The 19,361-nt window shown below is 32.6% G+C and overlaps 1 protein-coding gene across 1 annotated transcript; it reads left to right on the forward strand.

Moving 5' to 3' along the window:
• LOC108468190 (uncharacterized) lies at window positions 1-2,220 on the forward strand. Its single transcript, XM_017769073.2, has 2 exons — window positions 1-828; window positions 1,339-2,220. The coding sequence occupies exons 1-2, from the start codon at window positions 169-171 to the stop codon at window positions 1,807-1,809; spliced, it is 1,131 nt and encodes a 376-aa protein (XP_017624562.1). The 5' UTR covers window positions 1-168; the 3' UTR covers window positions 1,810-2,220.
• The last annotated feature ends 17,141 nt before the right edge of the window (window positions 2,221-19,361 follow it).

The following is a 19,361-nucleotide window of genomic DNA, read 5'->3' on the forward strand; positions in this document are numbered from 1 at the left end:
ACATATATTCTTAATACAAAACCATGGCTTCTTCACCTGTATAAATAAGCTTCTTCCATGGAGTTCTCTCCCTTGCCTCACACCTAGAAGCTATCTCTCTCTTTCATATTGTTTCAAGTTTTTCTTTTCCTCTGTAATTTTACGTAGAATCTTTTCTATTTTGCCGCAATGACTTTGGAACGAAGGCCTCGAATGCTAAAAGATTTCCTCCACGATGATCCCAACTCGTGTTCCTCAAACGGGTTCAAATCGTTTCCGAGAAAATCCACCCAGAATTCCATCATTTTCCGAGAAAATCCAAACCAAAAACTTCAAAGAAGCCGATCAAAAGCCGCGTCAGCAACAATCTCAGCCTTCCAAGCAATGATCAACGTCATTAAAAGCATCCATTTCGCTTCTTCAACTCCTTCCATCTTACTACCCAGAACCCTTTCACGTAAACCGTCGAAAAGGAAAATATCACAAAACAAAGAAGCCGAAATCAAAATGACCGTGACGGTCAAAGATATCATACGCTGGAAATCGTTCCGTGATTTACTGGAGGAAAAATCTCAGCCGTCTGATTTAGCTCCTTCTACTTCTTCCCCTCACCACCATTGCACCACCACCACTACAACGACAGGATCTAATACCCCTTGTAGTTGTACTACTAGCAGCAATGGCTCGAGCTGGTGTGACAGTGATTTCACCTCTGAATATTTACCGTCCGATGAATACGGTGAAAACGAAGTCGACAATATGGTGGGTAAAATATTCTCACCGTGTGTCGGCAAGGACACCATGGAGACGACAACAAGGACGGCAGCCAACACAGATATGGGACCCAAAGTAAGTGTAAAATTATTTTAGTGCTTCGCGTATCTTAAATAAAATCTTATGTGTCTGCTGATGAGGGTCCTTAGATGCTTGGCTTTACGTAATCCGACAGTGTTTTGTGTTGTCGTTTAGTTAAACTTTGGTTTGACTTTTGTTTCATTTGCTGTTTTGTTTAATACCTTAGATTTGTTTGTTTTTGAAGACAAAGGACCAGCGTTGTTTAAGTTACATAATACAAAATATAAACCATAAGAGTCGAGATTAACACTAGGTTGGAACTTGGAAACTTCTCCCCTCATTTTCATTGTTTAATTATGCTTTCAGTCACTGCACTTTTTCTATTTTTGAAATTTAGTCCTCTACTTCCAATTAATAACACATTCTCAAATATAAGAGAAGTAGATTCATTGCATCTGCATTATCAATTAGAGAGTGGCAGAATTAAAACTAGAAGAATTAGGGGGAGAATGTGACCTATTTTAATCTGATACTAAATCAATGATCTTTTTATCCTATTAACAGCATGCAAGTGAAGAGGAAGAACTGCAACAGAGTCCACTGTCGGTGCTTCATTTCGAATACGGTGGTGATGATGAAGATGGTGAAGAAGCAAAGGAAATCGAAGAAAAGGCATGGGAGCTGCTGAATGGTGTGAAGGAAACAAGTCCACTAACAAGGTACAAAAAGAACAACATTTGTATTGACAAACTGCTTTTGGATCTATTTAGAGAAGAACTGGAGACAAAGTGGGATCAAACAAGAAACATTGAAGAGCTTGAACGTGAAATGGTAAGGATAGCGAAAGCATGGATTTGTGAAGAACAAAACGAGAAACGGGGAGTAGGCGATAAAAGAGAGGAATGTGTTGGAGATATGGAAAGGGAAGGAATGTGGAGGGACAGGTTTCAGGAAGAGCAAGAAAAGCTGGCAATGGGAGTCGAGAGGTGGGTGATGAATGTTTTAGTGGACGAGTTATTGGTTGATATTCTATAAACTGCGACGGAAAAAACCCCAAAACGGCAACATAAGGGGATGTGGAATGCCCCCGGAGAAACCAGGGAGGGATCGATCCTCTGGTGGTTTTGGTTTTGTTTGGTTGCCTTGGAGAAAAAGGAACTGGAAATGTGGTGTTGATGATTATAATATATATGTGGGCAAATCACGAAGAGGTAAACAAATCCTGGTAAAACACATTGTACCGGCAAAAGATGGTAAGATCTTTGAGGTTCCCATAAGAAAAAACAAAGAAAGGCAAATCTCGTGCCCTTTGTATTTGGGTCCTAAATCAGAAAGTATGCTGAAATTTTGTAGAAATAAAAGAAAATAAAGAAGTGTAATATTATTTTTAGTGAATATATATTTGTATTTATAAAAGAATAAGGGAATTTGCAATGAAAATTAAAATGACTCTCAATGTTTATGGGGTTTTGGGTTTGAACCCTTATTTTTTTTTATTGATATCATCAATGTTACAATTTTTACAAAAATTATCTTAATTTTTTAACGAAAAACATGAGTTAACCATCAATCAAACGATAAGTCATGAAATAGCCTATGTGACATGCCACATAAGTACGATGTCATAGATGACATCATCTATAAAAAATTGTTTAACAAAATTCTCTTCTTCTTTTTTCTCATTTTGTTTCCATCTTCTTGTTCTTCTCTCTTTCTCTCTTTCCCTGTTGTTGCTATTAAAAAAAAAAAAAACAAAGTGACCTACCACTATTTTCATCATAGCTTAAACCTGCATTTCACTCTCTCAATTACCCATTTCAATTACAATAAAAATCAAAGCAAAACTATTTCTAAACGAAGCATTTAATCCATAAAAAATTACTTAAAATCAAAGAAAAACACAAGTTCATCCCTAAATGGAAATGCTAAAAAAGAAAATAAAAATAACCCAAAACAAGCATTAGAAACACATGCAGGTGAAGGGAACTACTAGGTGGAAAAAAATAAAAAAAAAAACCTAGAAACCCATTTAATGCTTGCCAATGATGATGATGATAATGATCCATTTGGATTCTTTTATAAAGAAGATGAAAACAACTGCTTGAACCTGGTTTCGAAGATCATCGTGTTCATGGCCGATTTCGAATATGAGAACCGGTTGGGGCTTGGCTTATTGAAATCTAGTGATAACTGTGGGAGATCATTGTGTTCATGGCTTAAAGATGATGAAGAAAGGGATAAATGTGATGAAGATATGAAAATTGATTTGAAATCTGAGCTTTTCAACAATGGGAGATTCAATGAAGAATCTGAGGAGGATTTGGAGCTTCTATGAAGGAAATGCTTGAAAGACTTTGGGTTATTATTTGATAATAATAAGACTTTGTTGCTTTGAGATTTGGGTTTTGATGGTTGATTATTGGTGCTTAGTGAACATTTTTTTAGACCCAGTAGTTCCCTCCACCTGCTTGAACACCTTGGAGCTTTAGGTGAAAACAAGTAATGATTCAACTTGGAAACCTCCATTGATGAACCTGGTTCCTCCACTTGTATGTGTTTCTCATGTTTGTTTTTGAGTTTTTATTTTCTATAACAGTAGCTAGAGATGAGGAGAGAATGAGAGATGAAGAAAGAAGATGGAAACAAAATGAAAAAAAAATTGTTAAACAATTTTTTATAAATGAGGTCATCTATGACATTGTGCTTATGTGGCATGCCACATAGGCTACTTCGCTAACCCGTTATTTGATTGACAGTCAACTCATGTTTCTCGTTAACATTAGGATGATTTATGAAAATCGTAACGTTAAAGGTATCAATCCAAAAAAAAAAAAGGTTAAGGGCTCAAACAAAAAAAATTCATAAACGTTAAGGGTATTTTTGACAATTATGCCAATTAAAATCCAAGGATAAGAGCATAAATGCTTTAAACCATCATGCGAGTTATGTTTTCTCTTATACGATATCTATCATGTCTTAAAGTTATATAGTTTTTTTTTTCATGTCTGTTTTACTATTCATGTTTGGGGTTCATAGTTGTTCCACTCAACGACATCGTTTTTAATGTTCGAATCTACGTCTCCCCTTAAAAATGTAATGTATCTTGCACTAAAGATTTGTTGGTTAAGGTTATATAATTTCCTTAAACTAACGAGAGGTCTTTTCCATTTTCATTGATGATAAAATATCATTAAGAGGATATTAAATGGATTTATTTTTGATATTTTTAATATCTAGATACGTAGGCTCAAACTCGTAAATAATACACATAAGCTCAAAATTTAAAAAGTATAAAGATAATAAGTTAATTACTAAAAATTCACTAAGGGTTATTGGCTCATAACGTAATGGGAATAAGATTGAAAAGCCTTATAAGAGACTTCCCCTGCAGAGTTTAAAAGTTCACATAAGGCATATTCCTTGTACCTTCAAGAAGCTTTTGTTGAAAAATATGGAGTGCTTACAAAAGTGCTCATTCCCTGATCAACTCTGACAAACTAGATTGTTTTTATTTTTGAGTTATTGACAATTTATTGAACTAGATTTTTGGGTTGTGCTGATATTGTAAATTGTATCTAGTCCACCAATGAAGATCATATCACTTGAGGAAACATATATGGAGGATAAAATCAGATCATGCTTATCTAATCCTTTGGATCAAGGAAGTTGGATTGGATCATTGAAGTATTAGTTACAACAATATTTGTCTACCTTATTTGTTATTATTATATTATACTCAACTTATTTAGTTGTTGTTTAATAAGGATTGTAATAAATCTTCCTTATGTTATCAAATCTCGAAATATTCTATATAATTGAGAGACTCATATAAGTTCTTGTATAGAGAGATTGAACACTTAATTTGTTCAAGTGAGAAATTTTATTTTATGAGTGCATTGTGATTGTAAAACCTGTTATATTGTGGTTTTACATGCTAAGTTTATAGGGGTGAATTTAGTTGTGAGAGTATCAGTCTTCAAAGTATAAAAGTGAAGAAATTTTCACAAGTGTGTGATAGATTTAGGATCACTTGTTGCAAGTGTTGAAATTAGTGAATATTTCTTTTTGAGTTAAGCTTAGCAGATGTAAAGAAACTGAATTGCTAAAAAATCATTGAGTCCCTTATTTTATTCTTGTTATTGCAGTGCCTGAAGAAGTGCCCACTCTCTTAGCCACTTCTTCCAAACACATAGCTTATTTCTCAGCTACTATTTGAGCCAACAACTTCAATAAGTTTTCTCAAACTCAAACCGTTGAATGAAATAAGACAACAATCTAACAACCTTAAAAATGTGGAAGAATGTTTCTGTTGGGATCTAGTGCCCTTAGTGTAGTGTTTTTGTCAATGTACTTATAATTTTTCAAACATATTGGTTTAATAAATATTTATTATTATCATTAATATATTCTGTATATTGTCCTTAACGAATTTTGCACACGAAGAAAAATGAAAACAAATATTAACTCATTGATTATCTAATGTTTAACTAATATTAAGTGGCATTACGTGGTCGAATCGTAATGTGAAAAGGCAACTTATATTAATAGATAATCTAAACATGTCTTTAGTCTGATCGAAATTGAGCAAATCGATTAAAAGACTAATATGTCGTTTAACAAGTCCAATTAAGGAGATACGTTGTCTTAGGTATCGAAGCAGATGACTCCTAAAAGATAGAGATATAGATGTGACTAACTAGATTGACAATATATCGGATAGAACCCAAGTATAATAGATCATCGATTTATTTATAGATTTATTTACTTGTGACGTTCATAGTGTGGCACATCTTAATCCTGAATGGATGATAGGCAATTTATGTATGACATGTATACTTTGATGTAAATAAAAGCTTAAGTTCAAATATATAAAGAACCAAAAATTGGTACGTTGGGTATATAACCTCCGCAGTAGGTAGCATCATTCCATGACAGTGGAATTTAGAGCCCAGTAAAGGGTAAATGATGTCCTCTCATCAACATTGCATGATAGATGAAAAGTATCGTGGCCACAAGTCATTTGTCTTTGTGATAAATTATTTAATTATTATTTGATAGTCATTGACTTTTCATAAAGGAAAACGTAATGGTTACTAGGAGATAAAATAAGATATATTGGGAGAACGAATTTATCCCAAAGAGATTAAGAATATCCTATGAGGGTAACACACTTATGATAAGGTCATTAGACAAGCACGCAATGAGTGACTTTCGTAATGGTATATGATATGGGAGAGCTCAATCACGATACTTTAGTGAAATGACTTCATGTCTAAATATTGTTGTAATTAATAAGCTAAAAGTCGAAATTAATTACGAATTTTTTGATCTCTAATTATATATGTCCAATCGGTCCCTCCATTAGCTCGAGATAACCACAAACGAATTGCTTGTAGAACAAATAAATATGGAATGAATAAAAATGATAAAGTAAGAGAAATATATCGCATGTATCATTACCCGCAATGAATGCGTTTTCTCGCTAAGTACAAAAATGACTTAGGAATTAATTTAATATTTTTGAATTATTATTTAATTAAATTTAAAGTTTGAAATGGGAATTAAATTAATAAGTCATTATGAATTTTTGAATAAGACAATTAAATATATTTTCTTGTAGATTATAATACGGTAAAGTTGCAATGATTTTAACGAAATTAAAATTTGGTTGAAAAATAATTTAATTGAAAAATCAATTTAAATAAAATTAATTAAATTAAATAAACAATATTTTGGGTAATATAAAATAACTATTGGGTTGGATACGTTAGCTCAAATAATCAAAGCAAAATTGCAAAGATGGGTGAATTGGCTTTTAAAATTTATGTGGATGCTAGAGAGAAAGGATAGGGAAATGAACACAAGAATTTAGAGTAGTTCGATCCAATTGCCTACTCTATTACCTTAGCTTTCCACTACTAAGGATTTTCCCAAATTCACTAATTTGACAACCTTTGAGGATAAGGTTTAACCTTACAAACTCCCTTAAGGTTTCTACCCCAAACCTTAAGATACAAACCTTCTCAAAGAGACACAAAAAAGCAAACAAAGAAATAATCCTTACAAGATCAATGTGTTTGCAAATTAAGTTCAATTACAATGAAAACACTTGAGCAAATAGAATGGAAATAAAGCTCACAAGTGTATGAAAGAAAAGTACTGAAATATTTGGCACAAAGGTTGTTTTGATTGATTTTTAAGCTTGAATATTCTCTCTTCTTGTTGTAGGACCTTTAAAAGTTGATATTTATACCCTCTAATTCAATTTCAACTGTTGTGATTGTTGAGAAAATAAATAGAGTTGTTAGGGATGAAAATATCAGATCATTAAATTCACCTACAACAAAAAGTATTGATACTTTTCCACGAGTATTGATACTAGTAGCATTTAATGCCTAATTCAGTGACCGTTAAAATTAGTTTCCAATTATACTAAGAATGATTTATCGATACCTAAAAAAGGTACCGATATATTTTTAATAGGTCTCGATGTTTTTTGTCATTGTTTGAAAGATCATAAAAACAATATGGAAAAATGGTATCGATATAAAGTAAAGTATTGATAAAATTCAATAAGTATCAATGTATTTCTAAAAGTATCGATACTTATTATTTTTTTCAATTTTTTATTCAAGCCAGAGAGCAGTTTTGGTATTGATAAAAAACCAAGATATCGATACATTTAGGGGAATATCGATACTTTTTATAGGGAGCATTTTTCCAATTGATTTAAGATTGTTTCAATCAAGTTTAAGAGTTTAAAATTTTTTTGAACTTTGTCCAAAATATTTTAAGTGTTCAAAACATTTTCTAAGATGTTTGGAAGTCTTGAAATAATTTTTATGTTTTGAACTTTATTAATTCTTCGTTCTAAAAACAAATTTTCATTTAAAAACATTTTTGTTTGTTATATCAAAATAATTTATCAAATAAAGCTAATTTAACACGATAAATTATAAATGTTTTGTTAAAGTCCAAGAAACACATATAATTAGACCTAATACAAGAAAATGTCAAACTTGACTTTGTACCATGTAAGGGGCATCAAACCCTATTGTTTTACTAGGGTGTTGTCGTCTCATGTACTACAGTTATACTGGAGTTGTAACACCCCAAACCTGTATCCGTCATCAGAACAGGGTTACGGAGCATTACAAAAAATTTCACTTCAAACGAATACAATTTTTAAGCATTTCAAATCATATCAATAATCATATTAAAATCAATCCAAATCATACATATTACCCCTTATACGAGCCCTCGAGGATCTAAAAACATATTAGAAACAAGTCGAGACTAAATCAAAAACTCAGAATTTTTCAGAAAACGGTGAAATTTTTCAAAACTGCAGGGGTCACAGGGCCAAGTCCCAGCTTGTGTCCATGCTTGTGTAACTTACTAGCTTGGGTCACATGGCCAAGCCACACGTCTGTGTGCCAAGCCGTGTGCTAGGCCGTGTAACAGCCTGACTTGCAACCCTTTGAAAGCTACAAAGGACACATAGCCATGTCGTATGGCCGTGTGTTACACACGGTTGAAACACACGCCCATTTCTCTTCCCGTGTGAATGAAAAATAGGTCATTTCCAAGCCATCTTTCTCACCCATTGAAACATGTACCTACAATCACTTTTACACAATTGAACAAGCCATCAAAATGCATCAAAACTATACATAATCAAGCAAATCAAATAGGATACATTTGCATACAACCAGTATGCCCAAAGGACACCTCAAGCTCAATAATCAAACATGCACACTTATAAACATAATTTGGCCAAATGTCCAACTAACCTTTAGCTAAGTTTATACCAAAACGTACTATTTAATTTACCTATCAGTTTCAATCCAAAAGGTACCAAATGTACCAATCAACAACTAGCACTTATAGCCATTCATGATATTTATAACAAAAGTAGCAAAAAATCATATTTAAACATATCACAAGACCATTTATACATGCATTTTGAGTTACCATTTCATCTTCAAACATTCAACCATAATAAGCTAAAACATCAACCACTTAAAGGTCAATTATATACATGCCAAAACTAAATCCATATCATCACTCATAATGGCATAAACACAAACCAAGACCAATGGCTACTTTATTAACCAAAATTCCTATACATGCCATTATAACCAAACTTAGAAACATCCAAAAGTACCGATATAGCCGATAGATTGTGTGATATAACTCTGAAAAAGTTTCAATTCGAACGAGCTTCTGTTTCACTATAAAACATAGAAAATAACACAGAGTAAACATAATTGCTTAGTAAGTTCGTATAATGTAAAATACAACTCACCATTTAATCACATAATATGTAATTTAACATGGCATATTCCAACCACAATTTGGCTAAAGCCTAAGCATGTTAGCCATTTACACATATAATGTAATAGCCTAAAATTGGGTCTAGTTGGAACAGAGGTTTCGAGACCACAAAATCTGAGATATAAATAATTATTTTATGATTATTTTGAGGTCTATGATATGATTTCATGATTATGTGAAAATTTCGTGAAGAAATTCTATGCATAAAGTGCTTAATTTGAAGTTAGGGACTAAATTGAATAAGTTGCAAAACTTGCATTCTAGAAGTTTCTAGTATGAAATTGCTTTGAAATATTAATTAGGAGGTCTTAAATAGAAATTTGACCAATTTCTAAGTTATGGACAAAAATTGGACATGGATGGAATTTTTGGAAAGTTTAGTAGTAAGGGCATTTTGGTCATTTAGGGGTAAAATGAATTAAAATACAAAATTAAAAGCCAATTTTTCTCATCTTCTTCACCATGGACGTGTATACCAAGGGAGACTCCATGGATAGGGTTTTCAAGCTTTCCAAGCTCAATAGTCAGTCCGTTCTAACCCTGTTTTTCAAGTTCTTTATGTTTTTGGAGTCCTGGTAACTTGATTTAGCTTATGCTAGCAATAATTCAACCTAGGGTTCATATTTGGAAAAATACCCATAGGTTAAATTTGTGTATTCTGGTGTTTTATGATAAAATATGAGGTTTTAAATTATGTTAGACAACTTGTGCTACTCGATTTTAAGTGAAAACGAGCAAAAGGGCTTAATCGGTAAAAATACCTAATAGTCATAAGTATATGTTAGAGTGAGAATTTGATGTTGCCATAGAAGGGAAAAGTTATCAGCATGTCATAAAACATAAGAATAAGGGATGAATTTTAATTCCCGAGCCTAGGGGCAAAAGTGTAAATATGCAAAAGTTTAAGGGCAAAATTGTAATTTTTACAAAGTTTGAGTTAAGGACTGTTTTGAATAGTAAATTAATTAAATAAGTAAAATATGATGTTTTAGATCCCGGAAAATGAGATTTGAACCTAGAATGAGAGAAAAATCGAAAATTGGGAAAGTTGGTAAAATGGCCGTTTTAGTATCGAGGTAAGTTCATATGTATAATAAGCATTAATTTATGCATTTTCAATGTAAAATTGATATATTTACTATGATTTCGAGGTGTTGAAAGTATGTAAGTTGGTATGATAATAATACTGACAATAATCTTGTAATTTATATTTGAAAGTTAAATTTAGTGAATTAATTGAATTATGTTAAATTAAATGTTTATGGTGCCCAGTTTATGAATTGATTTAAAAATATGTCTATGGTACATGAAGTGCATTGAATTATCATACATAAATGTGATTTCTATAATTACGGATATTATGAGAAATTGTAAGTTCATATGATTTTTAATAAGGCAATGTGTAATTTAATTGTATTGCCTTAATATTAAATGAGATGTAAGTTTATATGTAAGTAATACATCACTATTAGTTGTATTATGATATTTTATAATAATATTGGAAATATGTTTGTGGATAATTACTTGATTGGTGAAATTGTTGGAAAAGAGAGAAATCCGGTTGATCCTTGGAAAGATTGGATGATCTGATGGTATGTAGCTAGGTCACATGTATGGTGCTGAGTACACATCATGTGTACAAGAGAGCTACGAGACATTATGATGTAGCTAGGTCGCATGGGTGATACTATGTGTACACCATGTAGACAAGAGAGCTACGGGATATATGTAGCTAGGTCGCATGCGTGGTTCCAGGTGAAGGACACCATGTAGACAAGAGAGCTACGAGATAAACTGGCTAGGTCACATGGGTGGTACTAAGTGTTCACCATGTGTACAAGAGAGACGAACTATATGATGGGTGGAGCTATGTGCTGAAACCACCAAGTATCGAGGATTGATCCGAAGTGTTCAATGGGAGACTCTCTATGTATTGCTTTGTGAGTTTTGTGATGAATAAGTGCAGGAACTTGGTTATGTGAATGATGTGTTCATTAAGTGACCAGGATGTGGTAAGGTTATAAACAAGTAAGTTATACATGAGAATGATTTTATGGTGACCTTGTGATCATGGGCCTATACTTGTGATGTATGAAATGTGGTGAAAATGATTTGTGATATGTATGTTAAAATGAGGTTAATACAAAGAAAGTGTGAAAGAGTGAATTAGCAATAAAACTGTTTTGGACAGTAGTAGTGATGTGATTTTGAAATATCACCAAAAATATTATAAATTGAATCAGAGACTGAATGAGATATCAAATTAAAGCTTAATGAGTCTATTTTCATATAAAAGAAACAGAGCAAGCATAGGAGTTCTATATGTTGAGATATTTATGTTTTTGTGAGACTGGTTCAGAATGATTACGTGATCCCCTATTCTGAATTTTGGAAAATCACAAAAATTTGGATAAAAATAATTAGAGGCTAAAACTTATGTTTTTAAAATCCCTAATGAGTCTATTTTCAAGATAAATCAACAAGAACATTATCCGAGTTCTGTACTGTGATATAATTAATTTTTAGTGAAGAGAGGTCAGAACTGTCAGAAAGCGAAACAGGAGAAATTTTAATGAATAAAATGTACTAATTAGCTAAACCAAAAATTATGAAAATTTTATGGTGGAAATATATGTGAGTCTAGTTTCAAAGGAAATTTACGGATCTTAATTTGGAGCTCTGTAGCTCGAATTATAAATAATTAAGTGACTATGACTCGTGTGGACAGTTTGATGTGAGCATTTATTAGTAAATTGTGAAATCGTACTTACAAGAATGCTATATACATTAAGGATGTGGAATAGAGAGGAGGAGGAGGAGGAAAAATAAATATATGTGGAATACATGGAAACTATGGTATATGAAATATTGATATAATGAAATAAATGATATGTGTTTATAAGAAAACAAAAGAGAATGTTATGTATCATGACATGTATATATATATATATATATATATATATATATATAGTCTCAATGTAATGCTTGTTGGGTATGGAATTGAATTGAAATGTTTCAGGTAAACATGTTATTCTGCGCATCTGAATTGTGGTATTTTATAAAGATATGATCTAGCTTTAAATATGAATGCTTGATGATTAAGCTAAAGATATTTGATAAGATGATAATCTTGGTATAAATGTATAAGTGGTACTATAATAAACAAGGTAAAATGAGTATGAGAGACACATGTATGATGACATACAAATGCTATGTTTGTGGTTTAATTGAGGATGTTTAATCATTAAATGAATACCATGTTATATGCTGTTGATCTTGTATAAGTGTGTAAGAGATCAAGGTTGACCAAAGCTTGGAAAATAGCCTAGGTATATTCCACACAGGCAGAGACATGACCATGTGTCTCAGTCGTGTATGGAACACGACTTTGGGACACGGGCGTGTGGAGCCTTAAAGTATGAAATTTTCAAGATTTTTGTAAGTTCTCGGTTTAGTCCCGAACCCTTTCTAAAGTATGTTTTGGGCTCTGTAAACTCAAATAAGGGACTATGTGTAAGTGAATGAACGCTTTGAAATATGAATGAAATTTTATGGCCCGTATTTTAGTTTAATGTTTGTATGTTTGTCCGGTAACGCCTCGTACCTTATCCCAGCCTCAGGTACGAGTAAGGGGTGTTACATATAACATAGGCATCATAATCATGGATGAGCATAACATTTAACCATGTATCATATACATATATCATCCATCTCAACTCTCAATATACCAAGTATTACTATTCTAATGAAATTCACATGTGTCCATGTCCTAGCTCATATCGAACTCATACCATCCTTTTTTCCAAATCATATCCATTGAACCATTTAGAATACCGTTGGATACCCGAGATAGCTCATACATATGTGCTAACTCATATAACTGTAATCTGTCAAATCCTGTACATGTATGTTCACACGAGCTGTGAATCAGAATGCTCACACGAGTTGTGAAAATAGGCCTACTCACATGAGCTGTGGGTCGAAATGTAGCTACACAATACTGCTCACACGAGCTGTGGAGTATCTGAAACACATGCCGGACCTCAGCCATCGGTAGGACGTTCAAGACCAACACCCGAATCATGTAAGCCCTAATAACATGTCATTTGTATTTTACGAATTCCTAAGGTTCAAACGGGGCTTCTAGTCGTCAAAACATTGTTGGTTATGTGATCGGTATATATATATGGCAATTTCCAACACATGTATATTTCAATTGAAAACATATAAATTCAATATAATCACACGAACTTACCTCGACGAGTAAACGTAGATAATAATGCAACTAATTTGAAACTTTATCTTTACCCAGATCTAAAGCCGTATGAGGTTTGTCTTGATCTAAGTGGATAAATTTAGCTCAATTCAATATGTATTTTATTCAATTTAACCCAAATTTACATTTAATAAAATTACAATTTTGCTCCTATACTTTTGATTTCTTTTCAATTTAGTTTCTAGCTCATAAAAATGGAAATTCATATAATTCAACCACAACCGATCATAGTTGAATATCAAATAGATCCTTATCAAGTCCTATATTTTATTATTTCACAATTTCATAAGGTAAAATTTTCTATTTTTCAATTTAATCCCTATTTGACAATTTCACCAAAATTCACTTAACAAAAGTTGTTTATCTAACAACAACTAATCATTTTTTTTCACAGTTCATCAAAAATCATACAAATTCATAAATGTAAAAACCCTAATAGTTTAACAGTTTCACAAATTAGTCCCTAGGCTAGTTAGATTAAGCTACAATGATCTCCAAAACATAAAAATCAATAAAAATGGGACAAAAATACATACCATGCAGCCAAAGACACCATGGCCGAACTAGGAAGCTTTCATGGTTTCTTTTTCTTTGAAATTTTGGTTGAAGAAAGGTAAAAGATGATAGCTTGATTTTTGTTTTATTTGATTTGTCATTTATTTACCATATTACATATATAACCTTTAAAAACATTACAAATTTCAATAATACCAAGCCATCATATTCCACTATCAATATTTATGGTCTAATTACCATATAAGGACTCAAAATTTAAGGTTCTATAGCTATTTAATACCTTTACCTACTAGAACTCAACTTTTGCACTTTACGCGATTTAATCCTTTTTATCAAATTAAGCATGCAAACGGTAAAATTTCTTAACGAAATTTTTATATAGTACTACTATCATGTGTAGACAATAAAATAATAAGAAAATAAATATTTTGATGTTAGATTTGTGGTCTCAAAACTACTATTTCGATTTCATTGAAAACAAGTTGTTATAGGAGTAGACCTGATCATGGGCCCGATGTAAAATTTTAAGCTCATTTTCTAGGTCCGACCCAAAAAATAGGCCTAAAATTCTGCCCGACCCAGGTTTAAAATGCTAAACCCAAGCTTGACCCGCCTATATTAAATTTTTTAGATTATTTTATATATAAATTTTTTTCTAAAATATAATACAACAAATACACTAAAAACATTAAAATAAATGTTTCCCAACAAATGGTACTTAAATACTACAAAGATAGTTGCAACTTAGCAAGCAAATGTCTCTAAAATAGTAGCAAAATTAACAATAAAATAAGAGTTATATAATATTCAAACAATAACAACAAAATATTAGTAATATAATAGTGAAATGGTAGCAAAACATCAACGGAAAAATAACAAAACAACTGATTTAACTGGGTTAGGCTGAACCCAAGCCAAAAATCCTACCCGAGGTTTGATCCATTTAGAAAATGGGTCTTATTTTCTGCCCAAACTCATTTTTGGGGCCTATATTTTTGCCCAAACTCTCTCACTTTTCGGGCGGGCCATCGGGCCTAGGCGAGTAGCTCGACCCATGATCAGGCCTATACCGGAGGACTTATTTCCTATTATAATAATATTATTTAATTAGACATTATTCAAACATAACTCTTGTACTTTTTCTTTATAAATAGGAACTACCAGTTAAACAATTTACACACATCATATAGCATTGTTATTTTGTAAAAAAAGTAATAGAAATTTATTTAACAAGAATAAATTCTATTTTCAGGAAAAAAAAAGTGTAGTTACTGAAAGTTAATTAAAAGTTTTCATTATGTGATTTGGTTTGTGTTGCTCGAGCCTACACTCAAGGTATTAAGTCAAGATCGACTTAATCGCTTCGTACAAAATATAAGTACTATTTTGATAATAGATTTGTTACTATAAATAACTCAATGATTCGGCTTTAGAAAATTAAATAATTAAATTTAGGCTTGTTGTTTGATAACTTTTTTATACAATAAATTTTCAAACTCACACCCAAACACAGGCAGTGATGGGCATCGAAACCACCAAATATAAATTCCTATGACAAAATAATAGTAATAGTAGTATAGAGCAGTAGGGTTGAATCTACAGGGACTAGCTATCTAATTTCACCCTTTTCTATGACTGAAATCACCGTCACGGTCACGACTTGTGCGTAGCAAAGCTGAAAAATAAAAATGGGGGGTTTAAATTGATAAAGATAATAAAATAAGGAAATACGAAGTGTAATAAAATAAAATAGAAATAGATTCAAAATTGCAAAAAAAATAAGTTTAAGTAAATAAAGTAAATTGGTAAATAAAATATTTTTAAGCTTCGCCTTAGCCTCGATGTACTCCAATCTTGAATCGGTCCTTGAAATAGATTATCCCTTCCAAGTGATAAGCTGGTTATAGCAATCGAGGATCCCTCAAATCGTCAACTCTTCCTCTCGTAGCCTATCTCGGTATCACTTGCAAATCGACCCTTGTCGAATTTCCAACCACATGGCACGTATCCGTAATTTAAGATTTTGACAGACTTGAGATCTGAAAAGCCCAACTTGAATTAACGGCCTCAAATGTGTAGGTCGTTTAAATCCGATCACTATCTCCCTTGACGGAATCCAACTAGCTTTTTCCAAGTGAACATGCCAATTTTTTCGCAGGATTTTGAATACAGCACTGCCGACTTAACTTCCCAATTGTACGCCAAATAATTCCAACCCAACGCGTGCTTTTTGAATTGAAATCGAATCAAATTTGAAGGACAAATTTGTACTATCCCATATAACGGAGATATAGAAAATATCGAACTGCAAAGTATTTAGTGTGGGTTCATATCTCATGATACTTTATCGAAGTGATAACCGAGCTAAGGCTAAAAAAGTTTAGTTAATCATGAAAAGTATCATGCTTGAACATAAATGGTTTAAATGAAATAGTGGAAAGTGGAAAGTGGAAAATGGATTAAATGGAATTGTGGAAAGTGGGAAGAGGAAGGTCTTGGTAGGCAATTAATCAAAAATTTGAAAGTAAAAGAAAAAGAGTTGAAATGGCATAATAGAGTATGACATAATAGAGTATTGATGCGGTCATTGAGAGCACTAAAAATATCCTATCCCTATAAAATATTGAAAATAAAAAATAATAGTATAAGGGAAGTAGGGTTAAATCTTTAGGGACCGGATTTGCACAATTGCTTGTTCCTCAGAATCCTGGTTAGAATTGTGCCCAAGAAAACCTGCATACCTGGAAAAGCAATAAAAAAAACAGAATTAAAAGTTTTGATATGGAAAAATAAAATAAAAACAGAATTAAAAGTTTTGATTGGGATTTCTAAAATTAAAAATAATAGAAATAAATAAAGTTGAGGAAAATGTGTTCTTATAGAGAGATTCCAGCCTCCTGTTGTCTCGATCTGCCTTGGGTTCAGTCTTCGACTTTTAGGTGATCATTCTCAAACAGAATAAGCCAGTTATAGTGGAAGAGGATGCCTACGACCACCAGTTCCAAGAATTTAGACTTACAATTTAGCGGAACTTGACTCTAGCCAATAATCACTTCTGTGAGATTATCTTACGCTAGATCATCACTTCTCAATGGCGAATCCCACGCCATTTTGTCTCTTGGGCTCCCCAACCTCTGACGCAGTAAGCTAACGAACTGGCTGTGTAACCTTTCCAAAACATACAAAGCGACTGCCTTTGCACACGTTGCAAAGATCACCTTTGAAGGGACATGGACGAAAGCATCAGCCCAATAATACGGAGAAGGGATGAATATTCATCGAGAAGGCTAAGTACAGATCCTAAGCCTCATGAACCCTTTTTGGGGAATTTTGACAACCTTCGGCTAGATAAATTTAGTGGCTCATGATTTTTGGGAAAAAACAAATAAAAAAATAGAAAAGGAATTTTTTTTTGAAATATGAAAAAACAAAAATACTAAATTTATGGGGAAGAGAGTGTTACAGCAAAAGATGGACGAAATTTGTGTCACTTCATCCCCTATTTATAGTACTAAGAAACCTAGCCTATTCCTAATTAAATTCTAAAAGATAAATACAAATAAATAAAGATAATTAAAGATAAATGAAAATAAATCTTAAAATTAAATCTAAATAATAATCCTTAATAATTATCCTAATATAATTAAACATTAAATAGAGTCTTGTGCTGTAAAATATCTTCTTTTACACTTTTGCCCTTATGTCTTCCATACTTGTATTTTTGGCACCACCTTTTTCCCTATGTTGCATGTTGGCCCATCGTATCTTCAAATTTTCACTTTTTGCCCTTAAATTTCCTTTTGCCTCCAATTTAGTCCTTGAAAGATAAAAGACCATAAATAGCTCAAATTAGTAGGGTCATACTCAAAATAAACATGCAGTTAGCACATAAAAATATGTCGTTCTAGAGTATTATCAAATTCCCCCTACTTAGCCCATGCTTGCCCTCAAGTATGGTTCCTATCCACTGTGAAGTTTAGAAATTGCCATGAAAGAAGTACCACTCCAAAGTTTTATAAAAATTAGTCAAAATGCATATGAAAAATAAAGAGAACCCTTAGCTTGCTTTAAGTAAACTTGAAAAAGTATTCCAATTAACACACACAAAAATTAATATTGACTTGGATTATTTTATGAAAATTAGGTAATTTACCAAACCTATCAAGACATCCTATTTGTTTCTACTTTTAGTCCCCACATTTTATTCATACATCTATTTTTTTTTCTATTTATTTTTTTATTTTTTAAATTTATTTATTTATTGTTGCTTAAGAATATATTGAACCTTTTGACACGAAGAGAGATGACAGTCAAGCACTTCACCCCGGTTACTCAGCCCAACATACTCCTAATTTTTATTTTTCTTAAAAACATATCGAACCTTTTGACGCAAAGAGAGATGACAGCCAAGCACCTCACCTCGGTTACTCAGTCCAACACATTCTTAAAAATTAATTCCGGTTAGCAGAGTTTTACCTAACACGTCACACAACCTTTTAACGCGAAATAGGATGATAACCCAAGCATCCTACCTCGGTTACTCAGCTAGTCACGTCTTAAGATACACTCATAACTACGGAAACATTATTATTAAATGAAATTTTAATTTTGGAGGACTGAGGGGCAACAATCAAGTGTCAAAAATAAGTTTCAGCAATCACCTTAATAGTCATGAACATATTTTAAGCATGCAATTGTATTAAGTGTCCTCTTTTCATTTAGATTTAATCAAATTTACTAAAAGCAAAATAGGGTTAACTCTATTAATCATAATTATTTTAACATAATATAAATAAAAACACTGGAGGTGAAATCAATTATAGCAAAATCATGCTTGTAGGTCAAATAGTGGGCAATTCTTGGTAAAAATATTGGGCATAAAAAGAGGCAAAATATTCTAAAAAATTAAATATGGGCAGAAACAAGCATAAGGCAGTAGCAACAACAACAAAACATTAAAAACAACAGATAAATCACAGAAATAATGAGGAATGCCTCCTCCTACTTAAAACACATTGTCCTCGACGTGAAAGAAAAAGGAAAACATATATTTTAAACAAAAAGGGTTTTAGGAAAACTCCCCATGTAGTCACTGTCATTCATGCATAGCCAGAAGGAAGAGAAGGTTCGGCGTCACGTGGAGGAGAGGAAGGAAGGAAAGGCGCTCGTCGGCTAAATTAACATGTTGGGGCATCGAGAAGTGGTTGTTGATGGTGAAGGGTGGTTCAGCGGCGGCTCGACTGCGGGTCCTTACCATGGCGCTTGGAAAATTGGTGGTGGGTGGGGTGAGGAAGAAGGTGCAGCAACTAGTAGGGGTTTGTGTGAAAAATGGGATAAATTGTTAGGGTTTGGGGGTGTATAGGAGGGATGTTTGGTTGCAGGGTGAGTGTTTGGAGGCCATTTTTAGGTAGTCATGGGGCAGGGACGCACTATTCCTAGTTGGAATAAGGATAGGATA

Source organism: Gossypium arboreum, chromosome 8 (assembly GCF_025698485.1).
Source record: "Gossypium arboreum isolate Shixiya-1 chromosome 8, ASM2569848v2, whole genome shotgun sequence".
In the NCBI taxonomy this organism is placed as follows: domain Eukaryota; kingdom Viridiplantae; phylum Streptophyta; class Magnoliopsida; order Malvales; family Malvaceae; genus Gossypium; species Gossypium arboreum.